At 40.9% G+C, this 20,906-nt stretch overlaps 1 protein-coding gene across 1 annotated transcript in view; it reads left to right on the top strand.

Annotated features, from left to right (window-relative positions):
- Positions 1-1,167: 1,167 nt before the first annotated feature.
- The window catches only part of ptchd4 (patched domain containing 4), a 77,344-nt gene continuing 57,605 nt past the window's right edge, over positions 1,168-20,906 (top strand). The window contains exon 1 of the mRNA XM_074615623.1: positions 1,168-2,274. Coding sequence (XP_074471724.1) covers positions 1,672-2,274 — 603 coding nt within the window. The 5' untranslated portion in view covers positions 1,168-1,671. The remainder of the gene's footprint in view (positions 2,275-20,906) is intronic.

Below are 20,906 nucleotides of genomic sequence, written 5' to 3'. Positions count from 1 at the left end.
ATCACTAGTTTCAAGTCTTCTTCAATTCAGCATGATGTTCATTGATGATGAGTTCTCATAATACAACTTTTTTCCCCGTAAACTTCTGACTTTATTCTCAGAATTCTACGACTTTTTTTCTCTGAAAGTTATTAATTTATTCTCATATTACGACTTTTTCTCATAAACTTATGACTTTATTCTCATAAAATTTACTTTTTTCTTGAAAACTTCTGACTTTATTCTCATAATATTATGACTTTTTTCTCAAAAACGTATGACTTTATGCTCATATTACGACTTTTTTTATTGCAAACTTATGACTTTATTCTTATAATATGACTTTTTTCTGACTTTATTCTCATAATATTACTACTTTTTTTCTCGTAAACTCATGACTTTATTCTCATAATATTAAAACTTTTTTCTCTTAAACTTATGACTTTATTCCCATAATAAAAATTTTTTTGTCGTAAACTTATGACTTTATTCTTATACGACTTTTTTCAAGTAAACTTGTGACTTTATTCTCATAGTATTACAACTTTTTTTCTCGGAAACTTGTGACTTTATTTTCATAATTCGACTGTTTTTCTGACCTTATTCTCATAATATCACGATTTTTTTTCTCTTAAACTTATGACTTTAATCTTAAAATATTACAACTTTTTTTCTTGGAATCTTCTGATTTTATTCCCATAATATGACTTTTTTGGCGTAAACTTATGACTTTATTTTTGCAATATTATGACTTTATTCTCGAAATCCCAGATATATATATATATATATATATTTATTTATTTTTTATCCCCTCAATGTGGCCCTTATACTCCGTCGTAAAAAAAAAGAAAAGCATTTAAAAGAAAAAAATGGCCTGGTCCTGTCACACCACCGCTGCCTGTCTGTGCCTGTATGTATGTATGAGCCACTCAGCATGAAGCACAACACAAAGTGGGTTTTCCCCATTCATGAAGCCAACACTGACTCATCCCTCCACCACCACCAGCACCACCAGCAACATCTTTTACAACTTTCATGTCGCCTGTTGCCTCCATCCACTGTTTCCTAAAATAACCACCATCATCACCCCCCCCCCCCCCCCCCCTCCCACACACACACACACACACACCACCCATCCCCATCCTCCAGCTCCCCCCCCCCCCCCCCCTTCTCCATCCAACCCCGCCACATGGTTACAGTTAAGTCCATAAATCAGGTGCCACCGCTGGTGTGGGTCGCGCAGACAGACGGAGAGGCACGCACGCACCTCTCCACCGCCGCGGCTCGTCGCTGCTACTGCAGCTCCTGCTCCAGCTCCAGCCCGGTGCGGCGCGAAGCGAAGGAGACACAACTCTAGCGGCGGCTTCTTCTTCTTCTTCTTCTTCCTCCTCCACCATCACCATGGAGAGAGGCGGAATGGCTTGAGATCTCACGGTGGCGCGCAGGACTCGGTCTCTCTCGATCGACTGGATGTGCATGTGTTCTCACTCGTCCGCCTGTCTGCGTCCGTCCGTCCGTCTTGCCTCGCGGATTGCTGGATTGCTGCAGTGCTGCTGCTTTTTTCCAGGTGTTGTGGCGCGCGTGTGCGCGTGTATGTGTGTGCGACTGTGCGCGTGTGCGTGTGTGTGAACGTGTGTGGTGTAATTCTCTTTAACGAATTGGACTAAAGCCTGGGGGGGGGTCTGATGTCACATGTGCTTCATCGGAGGAGACGGGGCATCAGCGAGCTGGAGGATTTTGTGGAGGATGCTGCGGCAAGTGCTCCACAGAGGGCTGAAGGCTTCGTTCTACTGGCTGGGCTTATTCGTTAGCAGGCACCCCGTCTTCTTCCTCACCGTGCCCGCCGTCCTCACCATCATCTTCGGCTCCACCGTGCTCAGCCGCTTCAAGCCGGAGACGGACCTGGAGGTGCTGGTGGCCCCGACTCACAGCCTGGCCAAGATCGAGCGGAGTCTGGCCAACAGCCTGTTCCCCATCGACCAGTCCAAGCACAAGCTCTACTCCGATCTGCACACGCCGGGCAGATACGGCAGGCTCATCCTGCTCGCCAAGTCCGGGGGCAACATCCTGGAGCTGGCGGACCAGGTCCTGCAGGTCCACAAGCGGGTGCTGGATCTGCACGTCAATTACAAGGGCTTCAATTACACGTTCGCGCACCTCTGCGTGCTCAGCCACCGGGACAAGCGGTGCCTGCTGGATGATATCGTCACCATCTTCGAGGACATCAGGCAGGCGGTGCTGTCCAACAGCAGCTTCCACAAGGTGCCCGTGAGCTACCCGAACACTACGTTGAAGGTGAGGGTTTATGCATGCGTGTCACAGCTGGGGCCTGTATGTATGTACAACCCCCACCGCCCCCCCAAATACAAAAAAATCTCCATCTCCATCAGAGCCTTGGTGACAGTGCAGCAGCATCAGCATCATCAGCATCAGCAGCAGGCTGGCTCTCAGCTTGCCATAATTTTCTGAATGAACGCTTGTATTTACTGCAGAATGCCACATAGATCAGCCGGCTAAAGGGGAACCCTCTCCATAACACACAGAGAAGCAGGGCTTTTAGCAGTTTGCACCCTCCCTTGTTGGTGCAGGTGAATTGATTGGCTGCATGTAGCCCATCTCTGCTCTTACACACATACTCACACACACACCTAACAGGGATATCCTGTCTTTTTTTTTTTTTTTTATGCAGTGTCTCCCTCTCTTCCCCAGCTGCACATGCAGCATGACATGGCTGCAGCAGCTAATAAGACTCCCAGGTGTATTTCTCATTGAGATTGGACTGTATATCCATCACTCTGTTATAGCAGCAGCAGCAGCAGTACATAAGGACACTGTATATCAAGATGCTGCATGTAGTAGCAGACGTGCAGGTGCACATTGGGTATATACTGTTGTAGGCCCCACAAGTGCAGATGTGCTCTGCAGATGGAGCCCGGTTGCTGTGTGTCTGAGCAGGTGTGCACTGAAAATCTGTTGCACATGTGCATGATTCATATGCAAGAAGATTTTTAGTGTTACATACGGATTGAATATTGAATTATAATGAATGGATTATTAAATAAATACTATTGGTTAGAGCTGTCGAACAATTAACATATTTAATCCCATGATTGTCCATAGTTTTATCTGTTCAAAATGTACCTCAAAGGGAGATTTGTCAAAGTATTTAATACTCTTATCAACATGGGAGTGGGCAAATATGCTTTATTTATGCAAATGCATGTATATATTTATTATTGGAAATCAATTAACAACACAAAACAATGACATATATTGTCCAGAAACCCTCACAGGTACTGCATTTAGCATAAAAACAATATGCTTAAATCATAACATGGCAAACTGAAGCCCCAACAGACAACTACTTTAACTCACTTTAAAATATTCTGAGACATGTTGGTGGGATGTGAGAAGTCCAGGACTTTAGGGTTCTATCCCTGACAACGTCTGATAGGTCATAAGTAATGTCAGTAAACCAAGTAAGACTAAACCCTGCGAGTAAAATAAACCCATCCGCGTCATTATTAGACGGTCAAAGCAACTGAGGTAGTATAAAGACTGGGGCTGTCAATCAATTCAATTATTTAATCACAATTAATCACATGATTGTCCATAGTTAATCGCGATTAATCGCAAATTAATCACTCCTTTTTTATCTGTTCAAAATGTACCTTAAAGAGAGATTTGTCAAGTATTTAATACTCTTATCAACATGGGAGTGGACAAATATGCTGCTTTATGCAAATGTATGTATATATTTATTATTGGAAATCAATTAACAACACTAAACAATGACAGATATTGTCTAGAAACCCTCACAGGTACTGCATTTAGCATAAAACAATATGCTCAAATCATAACATGGCAAACTGCAGCCCAACAGGCAACAACAGCTGTCAGTGTGTCAGTGTGCTGACTTGATTTGTGTTAACATGTTATTATCACGTTAAAGCTGAAGTAGGCGAGATTGGAGAAAATATGATTAAAAAAGTTATTTTTATAAAACGGTCGCTATGTCCTGACAGTAGTGCATGAAACAGGTAACCTGAAAAAAATCATGTTCCTCTGTGTCCTCCTAACGGCATCTGCAATATTTCACAGACTGGAGGTAAACAAGCAGTAAGAGCTGATCTGAGGTCTGCTGTCCATCTGCCGTCTATGAGAGCCGGCTGTCAATCACTCGCGAACTCCGACCAAACGGTCAAACTAGGCAGCGCTGATCAAATATGAATCAATATTATATTACGTTAATGCCTATTTCTCTCCTCAAATTTTCAGAATCATCTTGTAGTGCTGGTTTAGCTGTAAAATGAGAACGTTTGTGACGCTGCTGCCGCCATTGTGAAATTTGGTGAAGGAATGCCAAGTTCTGGTAACATGACCGGAGCACAGCCAATAGGAACGCTCTCTCTCAATGAAATGACCTGTGATTGATCAAAGTCTCCCGTCACGGACTAGATGTTCTAAAGCCTGAAAACAGAGCCATGAGGAGGAGAAGTCTAGTTTTCTCTCAGAACACTTGAATTACAATATGCTGATAGGTTATTATGGAATTTTGCCCAATGATGCCAAAAATATACTGCCTACTGCAGCTTTAACTATGACCGCTCTATTTTTTAGTCAGTCTCTATTGTCTTGAGGCACGTTCACAGTACCACACAGACTTGACACACCACGGGCCTCATGCAGGGAGCATTGTAAGAACAAATTTCCTCATATTTTTGTTTGTTATTCCGTTAGTACCCGTTGATTCCTGGGATTCATTCATGTTTTCGTATTTTTGCTCTTCTCTTAGGTAAGAGAACATTTTACAAGTGGTCGAGAGTCCTCTTACCAAGATAAGAAAAAAAACATCTTGTTTTCACTGTCTCAAAATAGTTTGTCAAGTGCAAAGAAACATAGTTTTAAAATTTGAGGAAGATAAAAAAAAGGCATGAATATCATATAATCAAATTTGGATTATTATATATTTAAAGTGATTACCTTGAAGGTACCAACTATGTCATGTTAGCTTGCGCTCCAAAGTTAGGCTAAACTTTGTCGAGGAAAAACTGGCCTCTGACGTCCAGATATGTCAATAAAAATGAGTTCTATGGTACCCACGAGTCTCCCCTTTACAGACATGCCCACTTTATGATGATAAGATGTAGTCTAGGGTAAAAACCATTCCATTTTTTGAATGCAGTAAATGTTTTGCCTATTCTAAAAATAATGTGTTTGAATATTTCTGCATACTGGGGTCCCTAAACAGTCTTTGAATTACATAAATTGGGTATCACTGTAAAGCTGAGCCTCTTGTGGATCCAATGAGTCCAACTGTATTAATGTGTGATGATGTTAGTAACCATTTCATTAATTTTAAAACTTGACCTCACTGTATAAAATGACCTTGTGGTGACCTCTAGGATAATCACAGCCTCATGAAACTTTACAGCCATAAACTAGAGACCTAGAGCATTCAGAGGATGGATGGCTTTCTCAGCTAGATTGACGATAAGGGGGTTCCTGAGCAGTTTCTAGAACAGAAGTTCTCGCCATCTAAACGCCGAAAAATGCAGTTCTTGCAGAAATCTCCAAATGTCAAAAGTTTTTGATACCAAATCACAGCATGGCTTTTTCTATGGTGTTCCTCAAGGTGTTGGTCTCTTAATGTGGTATTATGGAGGGATTATTGATAATTTCTATCAATTTTGAGTGGTAAAAAAATTGTTTAATTTGGCACCAAATCTGTGAAAAAAATGGTATCAACCCCAAAATTGCTGCAACAACTTATGAGACATAATAGAGCATGGGAATGACCATCATATACTTCTATCATTATGTTCTAAGCCGTGATACACTGTCACAATGTATTCTAATTCATTCATTCACATTTATTTCTGATTCATGACTAGAACCACTTGACACACAGTGCTGATGCGTCTCAAATTAATTAAACCACTTCTATGTGACATCTACTGTTGACCTGCTATCTCCCCCTAAAGACCCCTTGTACCCCCCTAAAAAAAACTAAAAGAGTCTATGTAAGTCTATGGGTTAAAGAAATACTATTGGCCCATTGATCCCAATTAAGACTATAAAACCTTTGGATGATACTGCGTGCGTTCAACCTCTGAATGTCTAACATACTGCTCTTTGATGCTTTTTGATTTTCCTGGAACGCCAGTACTGACGCTCTGGGAAAAATCACATTTACTTTGTTTAAGTTTAATTAACAGTACCTCAATTTCACTAATTCTTCTTCTTGTTACGGCATTTTTTTGCTGGCTCCTCTACAGTTCTTGGGTATGTGCCAGAGTATTTGCACTCCTATTTATAGCGTTTAGGGGGCATTACCTATGCTCATAAACACGCCTCCAATTTATGATCAAGTGGGATTCATCGTTCAGCATACCAGAGCAGATTTGGATGGTAAAGAACTTTTGGTGCATCTGAAGTCTCTTATTTTTTCTTTGAACAGAAAATTAAGAGGAAAATATAAGATACATTTAAGATAACATTGCTGCATGAGGCCCAATCGACATAAGAACACACACTATAACAACTAACTTATAGGGGACTAGATTGTGTTCCGCGCCACTGTACGCTGCTTCGTCCCTATCTGCCACATACATATAGGCTCAAACTGACAGGCACATATTTAATGTATCACAAGCCCTGGTCTCCAGCATGGCGGGTTGTAACTTCCATTGACAGCGGTGTGAGCTATCGGAGCAGCACCGGTGTCTGAGTGGAGTACTGAGGCCATTCATCGTCCTGCTGCTACAGCCGGTTTGCCTCCTAATATTCAGGTGAAAGAATACGTAGTGTTTTTCTTGTTTTGGATGACAAGTGGGAGTCAAATATGGGTTGTGAGTCACTTTTTTTGTCCCAGTATGCCTGTTTATTCCATTTGAAAGCACTCTCTCAAAAGAGTGATAAAGAATGAAAATAAGATTGCCTCTACATATCATTGCTATCCAATGAAAACAACACATTTTCACTCCCAACTCATCATCAAATACCGCCGCTTGGTCAGCGCCCCTCGGCAACGGAGACCGACGAACGGGGTACCCCTCTTGCGTTACTTTTGTGGACGGACCAGGGACTGCGTGTCAAGATACGCTCGTTACATGCATAGTGTCCTTTCAAAATAAACTTCCCTTTTCACAGGAAGTTATTGTCGTTTGACCCATCCAACACCCCTCCCACCATTAGCGGACTATCACGCTATTAATTACTACGTCACTTGCTTTGACCATCAAATAACGCCACGGGTGGGTTTACTTTGGAGTTAGTTGAAAGCCCGGTTCGTCACAAGCTGGCGCTAAAGAGTACCACACTGCCCAGTCGGCGGTGTTTGACGAGTTGGGAGTGAGAATGGGTTGGAAAAACATTCATCTTCAAATTTGGGGATTTTGAATTGTGTTCCATTTAATGGGTTGAGATAATTTGACCTCTGAAAGGTATAGATTGGATTGTTTTTGTTGTTGTATGAGGTACTTATCCATACTTGTCCACATCCATTGTATTAGTGGCGGTCGGCACGCCTCCAGCTTGGAGTACTAAGCAATGTTCTGCTATGGACGAGGGCAGCAGCAAAACATATTTTAGACACCCAAAAAATGTGTACGCTATATTTAAAATATTTTTACCGCTTTACCTTTCATCAAACAGCCCTTTCCAGACTTTAACTGAAGCCGTTGTATCGCTCTCTTCAAAGCCACCAGACTCCTTTGACAAAAAAAGTAATTTAACCTCTCAGAACTCGGAAGTTGTTGGTCTACCACTGCATTGATCGGTTAGTTTGTTCAGGGGTTGTCAAACATTTTGGGGCCATGGACCCCTTAAAAGGGAGACAATTTTCCAAGGACCCCTGATAATCGTAACACTGATTAAGCATATGCTTACTACCATTTGAAAATGGTAATAAGCATATTTTTAAGCATATTTTTCACTCTGTAATAAAAAGGTTTATTACTGTAAGCTACACAATTTATCCTCATACAGAAATGATCAGCATGACGTTTATTATAAAGGGAAAATAGACGTTAGTTTTTTTAGCGCTGGAGAACCACGCAGTAAGAATGAGTCACTTCACTGTCTCATGACGGCGAGAATACACAGCCAATTAGTAGAGTCTATAGTTTACTATATTCAGTATTAAATACATTCATACCATATAGTGGCACAGTGGCAACAATTGTGCATTATGCGATAAAAGTAACAAATTAGGCACAGATGTAGGTTTATATGTTATGAATAGATGTAGATATCGGGGGGCTGCAAATTTGGCCCCCGAGGGCCGTGGCGGACATTTTTCAAAATGGCCACCAAATGGGCGCTAAATATTCCAAATTGTTACAGAAAACTGATTTTATGGATCTTGACGATTTTTGACGCTTTTTAAAAGCTTTTAACCTGAGAAAAACGCAAAAAAAACAACAACAGTAAAGTAAAAGGGGCATGGTCAATTCAGGGTCAAATTTCACCCCCTTGCCTTCATGATAGAATGACAACCTTTAGACCTTTAGAACGGCAAGATCTTCAGCTTTTCATCAGTGTATTTATCTCTTCATTAGCAGGATAATATGGATAAAATACATCTATGCAGCAGTATCTCTTTTTTAATTAATTAATAAAAAAAAAACTGCCTCTGTATTTTTCACATTGTCATCCGGGCCTTCTGATTGTTAAAGGATTAGTTCACCTAAAAAATATAAATAGAGCACCCGGTAGTGGTTTCTATTGCTGTTGCGTCGCCTCACGTCGACTTTGTCTTGGCCGAAAAATTGCATTTGAGCACACCGCAAAAACGACAGCCAACGGCACAGTTAGCACGGACGTTCTGCGTCTGCGTGAGAGGAAATTACTCTCCAGCAGGTCGCGGTAGTCTGAGTTTGTCAATCAAAAAAGGGGAAACTGGAAGGCAGAGGACTGCGGATATACAAAACGTTGTTATGTTACGTACATGACCATTTTCCCACCACTCTCACTCACTACTTGGCTTCATTCCAGGTTTTGCCAACCGTGCACTGATTCGCTTAAGCTGAACAGCCAATCAGAGTGATTTCTTTCACCGACGGGCTCCGCTGCCAATTCTGCTGAATCGGCCGAAAAGCCTAACAGCCCGGACACACCAGGAACGTCAGGAGCGTGTGGTGGCTGCATTACCTGTTGTTTTTATATTTCGGTGTCCGTGTTAACAGGTTAGAGCAACCACACTGCCAACGAGAGACGCGCGTCTTAGCTACGTCTCTTCTAGAGAATAGAAGTCTCGCCTATTTTTGACGCGTGCCGCGCGTTTCACAGCAACAACAGACAGTGAAGGTGATCTATTGACTGTATATTAACATCATATCAGCTACATTACTACAATTTCGATGTCTAGACATCTGTAGAATATGTAACAGACAGTGAAAGTGATCTATTGACTGTATATTGTCATCGTACCAGCAAGATTATTACAGTTTCAATGTCTATCTGTAGATTATGTTACGGAGATGAAAAAAAAGTAAAGACTTATTTTTAAATGAACACTTCCTGCTTTCATTTCAAAATAAAAGCCCTCAAGCGTTTTTTCTGTGGACAGAATTCCTTCATTTGTTAACACAAGGCCTTTATTCTGAAATATGTGCAGTGTTCTAGAACATGCAGTGACTTGGAGAGCTCCATGAATGAATATAGTACGGAGTTTTAATTGTGGATTATTACTATTATTTACAAATTACCACACGTTTCTTAACCTTTTTCTGTCTAAAATAAATATAAATCACATTTATCATGAAATTAAATGGCCATTAAAAGGCAAACTCTCTGTAGAAAGAAGGGACCGACGCAGCCACCACGTCACGCAGCCGCCACGTGCTCCAGACGAAAAAAAAAAAGTCCTACTTTTTGCTGAGCTGAACTTTAGCTCTGTTCCCAGGAGAAAAATGCTTAAAATATATAGTCTTTGTTTTGCTCTGTCTGCTGTATTTTCAGCTGTGTAATCTTTTTAAACTGTCAGGTATTAAAAAAAAAAAAAAAAACAGACAATATGATCAAAAAAGATCCAGTAAATGGGGCTTCATGAACAAATAAGGAGAACGATACCTAATATAGAAATGGGATATCAAAGTTCAAATAAGCTGCATTCTAAGGAGACTGCGAGCTCTTGTACTGTGGTTTCATCCTGCATCCATACCACCAGCTACCACATCACCGTGCTAATGTCCAATGGTTAATTAGAGCTTGTTGATTGCTAGGTGAAGTGCAACGCTGACATATGATTATCTGCTGATAGCCAATAGGGCCCAAATATTGGAGTTTTCCCTTACTGACAGTTAGGCTTCGTCTACGGGTCATACAAATACGGACTTCTGTTTTCCAACTGCCCAAATGTTATAGATTAACGTGTGTTATAGTTGAATACAGAAGCCAAGAATGGCCATGGTTGAACATTACATTTGTCAGAAATGGAATCTAATACTCACAACTATGTTTTCAGTAGTGTGTAGGGAATGGGAATGTGGCGTCACCGACAGCAAGTCGGACATTTTTGGAGGATAAAGGGTAAAATTGCCATCCAATGGCTGGTTAGATTCAATTCACAGATTCAAAAGCCAAATTGTAGTATATATAGTATACCGTCAGACACAATAGTATGCTAAAGTTACGGGTCTCATTCTGTAAGATACATAGAATCCATATCCATAGAACCCATTTTCATTCACATATCTTGATGTCGGAGGTCAATGGACCCATTTGAAAATGGCCTAGTTTTCTCTTGTCAAAATTTAGCACGAGTTTGGAGCATTATTTAACCTCCTTTGTGACAAGCTAGTATGACATGGTTGGTACCGATGGATTCCTTAGGTTTTTTAGTTTCATATGAGGCCAGTATCTTCACTCTAGCTTTAAAACTAAAAGTGATCCGATTCATTTTGAAAAGTCAGCTTTTTCAACATCACCATGGCTCAGTTCAAAGTTTTGTTTCAGAACAAAACTCCTCATCTCTTTTCCGACATGATTTTGACATCAGATGATTTGCTACCACTACACTTCATAGTTTGTTTAAACAGAGAGAGACTGAAGTCTCATCTGTCACTGGATTTAAATGAATGCCTCTTACTGCAGTAAATGCAGCCCTACAACCTAAAAATCCCAAGTTACGTTAATGCGTTAAAGAAATTAATGGCGTGAAAAAATTTGCGTTGACGCGTTATTATCGCGTTAACTTTGACAGCACTAGTAATTTTATATCACAGTAACGGTGTAGATCACAATACAGTAATTATTATGTAAATTCAATTAAGAACTATTTTTAAATAACCATATCATACCTCATCACATTGGATCATTTTCTTCCTTTATTTGGAACTTCCGTACAACAAAAACAACTTCCTCACATGAGACAACACTTGATTTAAAAACAAAAGACTCTCAAACAAAAGACTGTTTAAGGTTCCTAAGAACAACAATTTCATTGTTACAGGTTTTAAGGTTAACAGGTGCAAATAAATACCAGCCTGACTTCAGGCAGTGCAATATAAAAATCACAAATGTGTATTTTAGAGTATACCAAAAGAAAAAAAGATGCAAGATTTCCTCATGTTTCATTTAAAAAAGCTGACAAAACAAAACACGTTACCGTTTGCAATCTCGCGCAAATTACGAAATAACGCCAGATTTGCTACAACGGTGGAAACGGTATTGCCAAATCTCTATCTGTGGACACATTTCTATTGTCGTACGGTATATACTGTCATATCACCCAACCCTAACTTGCATCAATCTCATCTCAAGAGCAAGTCTGGCTGCTCTGGGCTTCCGTACATAAAAGCTCTGATGGCCAAAATGGATTTATATAAAAAGGCAAAGGTGTGCCATTTCTGCAGCACATACACACTAATAATATTGTGCTTGACAAGATCAAGCTTCTTGTTACATTCACGAGAGGACAGTGAAATTGAGTGCTCGACTGAATTAAGTTATTGGTAGTTTGATGTTGCATGCTGCATGGCAATGTCAAGCTAAGGTCAACGCTTGTTTTACACCACCCCAACCCCCCATTCTCTAAAAATAAATCATACAATTGGAGGTGAGAGCGGCAGCGGCGAGGCAGCAGGAAAACAGCTGATATGCAGAAGGAGGTCTGTGACAGTTTAAATGCTGCAGGAGACGGGATGTGATCGGAGGATGGGAGAACAGATGAGGCACGGGAATTGGCTGATGGGGGTTAGCTACATGTGTGTCAATAATTGGCTCGCCCGAGGGTGCGTTGGGGTAAATGGCAATAAAAAGCAGTCAATACGATCCTCAGATCAGTCTCCAGAAACTGCATTAGAACCCGTAATTAAGAATTTTCTCTTATAGCTCTCATAGACAGCAGCTGGACAGCAGACCTCAGGTCAGCTCTTACTGCTTGTTTTCCTCCGGTCTGGGAAATCTTGCAGATGCCGTTAGGAGCATCAGAGGACACTGGAGGACACATGACTTTTTTCAGGTTACCTGTTTCATGTACTACTGTCACGATATAGCGACTGTTTTATAGAAATTAAAATTGTTTTAATCATATTTACTCCAATCTCGCCTACTTCAGCTTCAAACACAAATGTGAAGACATTTTCAAAATCGGTCAAACCGTTTGGCTGAGGAGTGAGGTTTTCTTATCATATTATATCTAGTGTTTTTCCTAATTTTTCAAAAATCCTGACTTTGACTATTAATTAAAGTCTGATTTTATTATGTGATCTAAAATTTTCAAAGTTGTACTGTTAGATACTTGCCTAAAGTTTGTCCATACCAATTTCAACACTTTTGACCAATCAGAACAAATGTGGCATTTTTCCTTATCATACTAAATATAGTCTTTTGGCCAAAGTGGGTTAGATACAGTAGATATTGGTTGCATGCCTGGCAATGAATGAATGAATGAAAGGATGCCAGGAAGTAAGAGAACTACAAAAAGCTGCATTTATGGCCAAAAGAAGTTATGCACTACTTTGTAGGCGGCATCACTTCAGGATTATTTCTCAATGAAAACCAGAAACCAATACAGTTTTGATTCAGTTTGATTTTTCATCGAGTGAAATGTTGCATTTTTTATGAAAGCACCCGGGGATGTTTCTGACTTTGAGGGTGCATTTCACACTGTTCTGATCCGTGATCTTTGATCTGGCTACGAATAAAACGATTGTCCCATTCTCTGTGTAAGAAATGCCCTGACTCTATATGCTGATGTTTATGCACTAGGGCTGTCAAAGTTAAAGCTGTAGTAGGCGAGATTGAAGCAAATATGATTAAAAAAAGTTATTTTTATAAAACGGTTGCTATATCGCGACAGTAGTACATGAAACAGGTAACCTGAAAAAAATCATGTGCCTCTCTGTCCTCCGGTGCTCCTAACGGCATCTGCGAGATTTCAAAAACCGGAGGTAAACAAGCAGTCAGAGCTGATCTGTGGTCTGCTGTCCAGCTGCCGTCTATGAGAGCTGGCTGTCAATCACTCGCGAACTCCAACCAAACGGTTAAACTAGGCAGCACTGATCAAATATGAATCAATATTATGTTACTGTAATGCCGGTGGACACATTTCTATTGTCGTACGGTATATACCGTCATATCACCCAACCCTAACTTGCATCAATCTCATCTCAAGAGCAAGTCTGGCTACTCTGGGCTTCCGTACATAAAAGCTCTGATGGCCAAAATGGATTTATATAAAAAGACAAAGGTGCCATTTCTGCAGCACATACACACTAATAATATTGTGCTTGACAAGATCAAGCATTATGTTACTGTAATGCCTATTTCTCTCCTCAGATGTTCTCAGAATCATCTTGTAGTGGACTGTTTAGCTGTAAAATGAGAATGTTTGTGATGCCGCCGCCATTGTGAAATCTGGTGAAGGAACACCAAGTTCTGGTCACATGACCGGAGCACAGCCAATAGGAACACTCTCGAAATGACCTGTGATTGGTCAAAGTCTCCCGTCACGGGCTAGATTTTTTAAAGCCTGAAAACAGAGCCATGAGGAGGAGCAGAAGTCTAGTTATCTCTCAGAACACTTGAATTACAACATGCTGAAAGGTTATTATGGAATTTTTGCCTAATGATGCCAAAAATATACTGCCTACTGCCACTTTAAGTACTTGACAAATCTCACTTTAAGGTACATTTTGAACAGATAAACAATGTGTTATAAATTTGTGATTAATCGTGATTAAATATTTTAATCGATTGACAGCCTTAATATATACTAGTTTTTTAGGTTAAATTTGTTTTATTTCATTTTGTTTTATTTAGTTTTAGATGGGGCTGCAAGGTGGTGCAGTGGTTAGCCCTGTCACCTCACAGCAAGAGGATCGCAGGTTCAAAACCTGGTTTGGGGCCCTTCTGTGTGGAGTTTGCATGTTTTCTCCGGGTTCTCAGGTTTCCTCCCACAGTCCAAAGACATGCAGGTCAGGTTAATTGTAGACTCTAAATGTCCAGTAGGTGTACATGGTTGTCTGTCTCTATGTATCAGCCCTGTGATAGTCTGGCGACCCGTCCAGGGTGTAGCCCGCCTTCGCCCAATGTCAGCTGGGATCGGCTCAAGCCCCCACGCGACCCCGAATGGGATAAGCGTTTACAGATAATGGATGGATTTAGATGGTGAAATCAAAGCAGCAGAGGTTGACATATAAATATTTGACACACAGCATTAACAGGAGTCCTGCAGTAGACACCTACCCCATGGGTTCTGATTTTTTAGTCATGGAACAACAGACAGATGTGTCGTACATGATAAGGTACGACACATCTGTCCTGCTTTAATTATATTCCCCTATAGTGGAGTTACAGGCAGGTTAGTTTTGCACAGAATGAGGACTGTGGATTTTGTCCTCCATCACCTACATTAAAGGAGAACACCACCTAAATAAAAAAAAATCCAATATATTATTTTCATGGCCTAGAAAAGTTCAATCAATATTTGTGAACATGAGCTTCTCTCTCTCACAGCCAGAAACCAGAGAAGTAGGTCTCAAACTTGTGATGTCATAGGGTATAAAGTCTAGAGCTGCTCCTTAGACAATGACACTATGACATCACAAGTTTGAGTTTTAATACTCTAGTTTTGGGATTTGGGAGAGAGTTGTTCATGTTTACTTATATTTTTTTGGACTGCCTTAGACCATAGGAATAACATGTATGAATTGTGAAAATGTATGTAGTTCTCCTTTAATTTGCATTATAGGAAGCGATCGCTTTGTGGCCAGTATGAACAGGAGGAACAATTACAGCAACCAGTAGCTCTTTTTATGTACATACAGGCATGTCAGTATTGTTTTAAGATACACATTACAAAATGTAGACCCCTCTTTAGTCCCTAGTATGTGTCAAGCTCCAAAAACACTTAATCCTCCAATTCCCATAATGCAACTCTATAGCATCTTTCATCAGATTTTTCCTGCCTTGTAAACATCCACATGCAACACTGTTTGTAACGCAATTGTATCAGATTTTTTTTGTCTTATACTCCTTTATATGATATTATGCATTATACTTTGACATTTGTCTTCAGTGGAGTGCCCCTTTAAATCAGAGTTGCCAACCATGAGAACACAAAAGTAGGGAGGATTTCAAAACCAAAATTTGAGTTTGGTGACTTTTAAAGGTCCCATATTGTAAAAAGTGAGATTTTCATGTCTTTTATATTATAAAGCAGGTTTAAGTGCTATATAAATACTGTGAATTTAACGTGATTGTGCGTATTAAATTAAATAAGGATTAATGATTTTTGCAAAGTATCAAAACATTTATTTGTTCTTATTTACACTTATTTTGTAATATTTTCTGTATTTTTTCTATTTCAAAGGCTATTTCACCTAATGGCAAATAATAATTCCTAAATGAACTGAACTTTCAACTCAACCTACAAAATAAAGGAGGGAAAAAAAAGAAAAGCTGTTTTGTCATTGAGTGGATTCCAGTTACAAAATCTCAGAGTGGATGTTTCAATCTCTCTCAAGTTGGGATACTGCACATATTTGGACAATAACTTGACAATGTTGGTTGATTGATTTCAAATAACTGTGGTTTGTATCGTAGGAGGGGGCTTCCGGTATAAAGACAGAGAGGCATGGAGCTCCTCTCGAGAGTGCGGCGTGGGCCTGAAAACTCAGGAAGTGCTAGAGCCCTATAGTCATGGGCCTGGTGTTGGTCGGTTTCTTGTGTTTGTTAGTAGTGATGGCGAGATGAAGCTGCATGAAGCACTGAAGCTCTCCAGCAAATTGGTTCGCAAAAGGGTTCGTAAAACAGGCAGATATATTTCAGATATGTGGCAGTGGTTTAACAGGGCACAGGACAGTGAATGTTCTTGTATAGCTAAAGGAAAATGATAGATGGGAGACATTATTCGTTTTTATTCAGGAATAATAAATTCTCAACTGTATTTTGGCTTCGGGCGTCTTCAATGAAATAATTTTTCTAAAATGATACAAGCCTCGATACGCGCTTCACAGAAAACTTCCTGAACTAGAATGGCACTCAGAGAACGCAGACCTCCGCCAAGCTGCCCGAGTACGATTGCCCCCCCACCCCCGTCCCCCGTCCCCTCTCCGTTCAGCTTGCGCCATCATCCACATGTATTTTTGTTTATGTTGAGATCAGCTGTACGTGGCGGAGCATCGTAAAACACTTCATTCAAACTGGACAGAAACAAAATAAAACCCACCTAAACCGTCGGCGTTACTCTTTCCAACAATCATCAAGTGTGCTTTGGCCGAACTCGACTGTAATTTCACAGAGTTTATTGTGAAAAAAACGCAGATTCTACAGGTGTGCCCCCCACGCCCATCCCTCCACCTCCATCCATCAGTTACACTTCACATGTCTTAAAGCCTGTGGTGTTAATGCACAGGCTGAGCGGAGTTATTAAAAAAAATTCCCAAAGCTGGATCATGATCCGGATCGCCTCCAAAATCGAATGGATTGTTTGTTGTGCCACACCCCCACCCCGCCAAAAATTTCATTCAAATCAATTGCAGACTTTTGGAGTAATCCTGCTAACAGACAAACAAACCAACAAACCAACACCAGTGAAAACATAACCTCACAGGCCTTCGGCCCTGGCGGAGGTAATTACTCGACACAGGCCTCGAAGCCTCGGCACATTACGTAACATCACTATTTGTTAGACATACTGTATACGTTTCCTTATGAAGAGTTTGTACTTAGCTTTTCCTCCCCCCCGCCCCCCGGAGCAATAAAGTATTTCCGATTCCGATTGTTATTTGTAGTTTCCTTGCCAGAGAGAGGGAAGTTCATCCGGAAGTGGCCGCTGTATTTCTACCCTACTCTTTAAAGAAGGGTGCTTTATTGAGGCTGTGAGTGGAAGGGTGTAGGGACCAGACTGGAATTGGGTCTGTGCCTCCTTCTTCCACCACTTGGCCAAATCTCGCTGTACGGTGCCAGAAAAACGGTTAAAAAAGGTGTGAACATTTTTCATAAATCTGCGGAGATACGGGAGAATTCTGACCCAGGGTGGAAACCGGGAGAGGGCAATGAAAAAACGGGAAGTCTCCTGGGAAAAATCGGGAGGGTTGTATGCTTTAAACGTGTTCATGAAACCTGGAAGCTTCTCTCTCCGCCTCTCCCGCCCGTCACCTCCGTCTTTCCTCAGAGAGCTCGAGAAGTGTCACTCCCTCCCTTTTCACATATCACTCAGCTTCTCACAGAAATCACACACACTTGCTTATGTGTGGTGCCCCATCCCCCCAACTACTCCCGTTCTTTCTCTCTCACACACACTGAGAACTATATTTTCTCTTTGCTAAAGGGTGCCAAAAAAAAGAAGAAGAAGAAAAAAACAAAGCTTGAGCATTTTCAGAAAGCTCAACGGCACTGACAGTTTGCAGGCGATATAGAAATCCTTGCCCCGATTATGTCTCATTCAGGGCTGCGGAGTGCGACCAAAAATCTGTCAGTCAGCGCAACTAAACATTTTCATTTGTTGCACCGGTGCGTCTGACATTTAGCAGGTCTGTCTCTGTGTGTGTCATTGTGACCAAATGTGTAACAAAGAGTATGTTTGTGTGGGACAAGTTACCAAGGCTGAGAGGTAGTCTACAATTTTGATATAATGTCTATCTAACTTGAATAATAAACATTTATATTCTGCCCCTTATCTTGTAACATCTTTATGCTTTGCCCGAATGCATCCATTGATCGGCACGACTCTTTTTGAGCCGCCCGTTTCTTGTGAGACTCACGTGAACTGTGTCGCTTCATGTCGTATTTCCACCGTGTGTGAAATTGAAAAATAACTGGCGAATTTCACACAGAAAACTCTGAGAATTGCCTTCCACCGGCTTATAAATACTTGTAAGTAGTTTCCCAGTTTTCATTGCAGCTGCTTTTCCTTTTGTTTCATATTCCACCTAAATCTGCAGAGCTTGTGACTTTGCGGTCACTCGCAATTTTCTCTGTTGGACGTAGCGTAGCAAAGACGGTGAAATGTTAACCTGCAGATTGACAGCGCCGTGATGACAGCCTTCCCTGCTGTCTTCACAGCCATTGGATAAAAGCCAGATTTTTAAATAAGTGTCTGTCCTGCAGTGGTTTGACTTTTGAAAAACTAGAGCCAATGAAAATGTTGGACATTGTCTCAATATGTGGGCCGTGTGACAAGGGGTAAAAATGCTGTGCAGTCACCTCGTAAAGTGGCACACTTGGTCAGCCTATCCTCGAACGACATCACAACCGTAAAACATACCGGTAATACAAAATGAAGAGAACTACTAATCTTCTGCTAATTTCTTCGATCATCAAACAGCTGATCTGCTTGTAGCGCATCTCTCTCTCTGTCAGTCGACCACACACTAAATAAACACACACATAAACACACATATTTTCATTATACATATGTAAACGTGATAAAGTACCGAGATCATCCAGCGATCTTCCGCATAAAGTACCCAAATCATCCGTCGATCTTCCGCATAACGTACCCAGGTCTTCTGATGATCTTCCGCATCCATTGGACCCATAGATCAGGTGCAGTAGCGTTTCCTTTAACCCCGCCTCACAGCCTTCGGTCCAGCCTCGGTTTGGGGCTCATTCACATAAACGGAAAAAATAAAATAACTCCATCAACTTTCAGGACCTAATGAGTTAAATAAGGGCTATCAAGTGTATCAAGTGTTAGTACTGCGAAATTGATTTACCTCAAACAAAAATTCCGGCTGAGTTACAGACGTCTCTTTCCAAATGTAAGTATATAGGAAAAAGTATTTTTGGGCTCAATGGCGTCACGTGACGGACAGGCGTCACGTGAAAATTCGCATCAAAGCCCGGCACTCTTCCTGGAAGGCTTGGTTGAAATCGGCAGGGCGAAAGCTAGTTAACGTTAGCTGTTAGCAGCCAGTAAGCAGCACAGTCCTTCACCGAGCTAACAGCTAACGTTAACGCATTATGATATGTTCGGGCTCTATTCAGTAAAAATGAGTATTGGATGGTAAATTCTAACGTTATGATGATGTGTTCAAATGTAATCTTGTAAAATGTAGTTTTTGGCGAGCAACTTGAATAAATCCAGTTGTTTGAAGGAGATGTTTTCACAGCGATATAAAATAGACAATTATGAGGGAATTATGACCTGTTAAACTTCCTAACAAAAGCAAGTATGCATATGTTGAAGAACATGGATTTATTGTTTTACTTTTCTTTTTTACAGTGGTATTGAATTGGTATAGAGAATCGTGGAATTTCACTGGTATTGGTATGTATTACTATATTTCTGGTATCGTGACATCCGTAGTGTAGGCCTATGGGAACTGACAAAACACTTTAAATGTATTATTGCGATGCCAAAAGGCACGTTGTTGGTTTGTTGGTTTGTTGGTTTGTCCATTAGCAGGATTACTGCAAAAGTCTGCGATGGATCTGAATGACATTTTTTGGAGGGGTGGGGTGTGGCACAATGAACAATCCATTAGTTTTTGGTGGCAATCTGGGGGGGGGGAGACTTCTAGTTCACTATGTGACTGCACATGTGTTTCAGCACTGCACACAGTCTGAGCATGTGTTGGCTCAGTGCGGGCTGCAGAAGTTTATAGATAAGTGTGTTTGTAACTATTGAGATTCATTTGAAAAGCTTTAGTGAAGTTGGAAAGACAGATTAATTTGAGTTTTGTGCAATTACACAAGTGAAATTAGAGCTAAAGCTTTCGGAGTTCCCTTAGCAATTACTGAGTGATTACATTACATATACACACTTGTACGCTGTCACAAAATGACAAATTTGAAGCACTGAGTGGGGAGTATTTTGAGGGTAGTACAGAAATAATGTGCCTTGATCTTGCCTGATAAAGTGATATATTAGAGGTGGTCAGTTACAGATTGTCTGGCTCTAAAAGGAAGAACCTGGCTGTTGACTTATGAATGTTATCAATTATGTGACTTTAAGGAGCAGCGTCCACCACCACTAATTCATCCTGCTGCCCACATAATGCCATCGCAGAATAACTCATCCATTTTGTCCCCCCTCGCTGCAGTAAATTGTTTACAGAAACTGAGGCGAACAATCGCTGGGATTTATTTATCTAGAAGCGTGAGATTTATATCACGCTCCCCCGCTGTGAAACAGCATACTGCGGCTGTTTGATTGTGCTGGATTATTGTGTTCATAACAAGATAAATCATATCTACAATAAGCTGCAAATTAACGTTGACATTGTTCTGGTTAAAAACAATAAAGCGGTGCCATGCAGGAGTTCAAATTCACATCACAATGCTGTGTGTGTGACATAATAAATATTTACCCAGTCCATTTAACAAGGGAAGTGAGAAACTGTTTTAACCCTCTGAGACCCACAATAGACCCGTTTTGTCTTTTTTTTTTAGAGGGGTACAGGGGGTCTCTAGGGGGAGGCGGCAGGTCAACAGTAGATGTCACATAGAAGTGGTGTACATCATCTGAAAGC

Source organism: Sebastes fasciatus, chromosome 18 (assembly GCF_043250625.1).
Source record: "Sebastes fasciatus isolate fSebFas1 chromosome 18, fSebFas1.pri, whole genome shotgun sequence".
Lineage (NCBI taxonomy): Eukaryota > Metazoa > Chordata > Actinopteri > Perciformes > Sebastidae > Sebastes > Sebastes fasciatus.
Note: the sequence above shows the minus strand (reverse complement) of the source record. Positions and strands in the feature narration are given on the sequence as shown.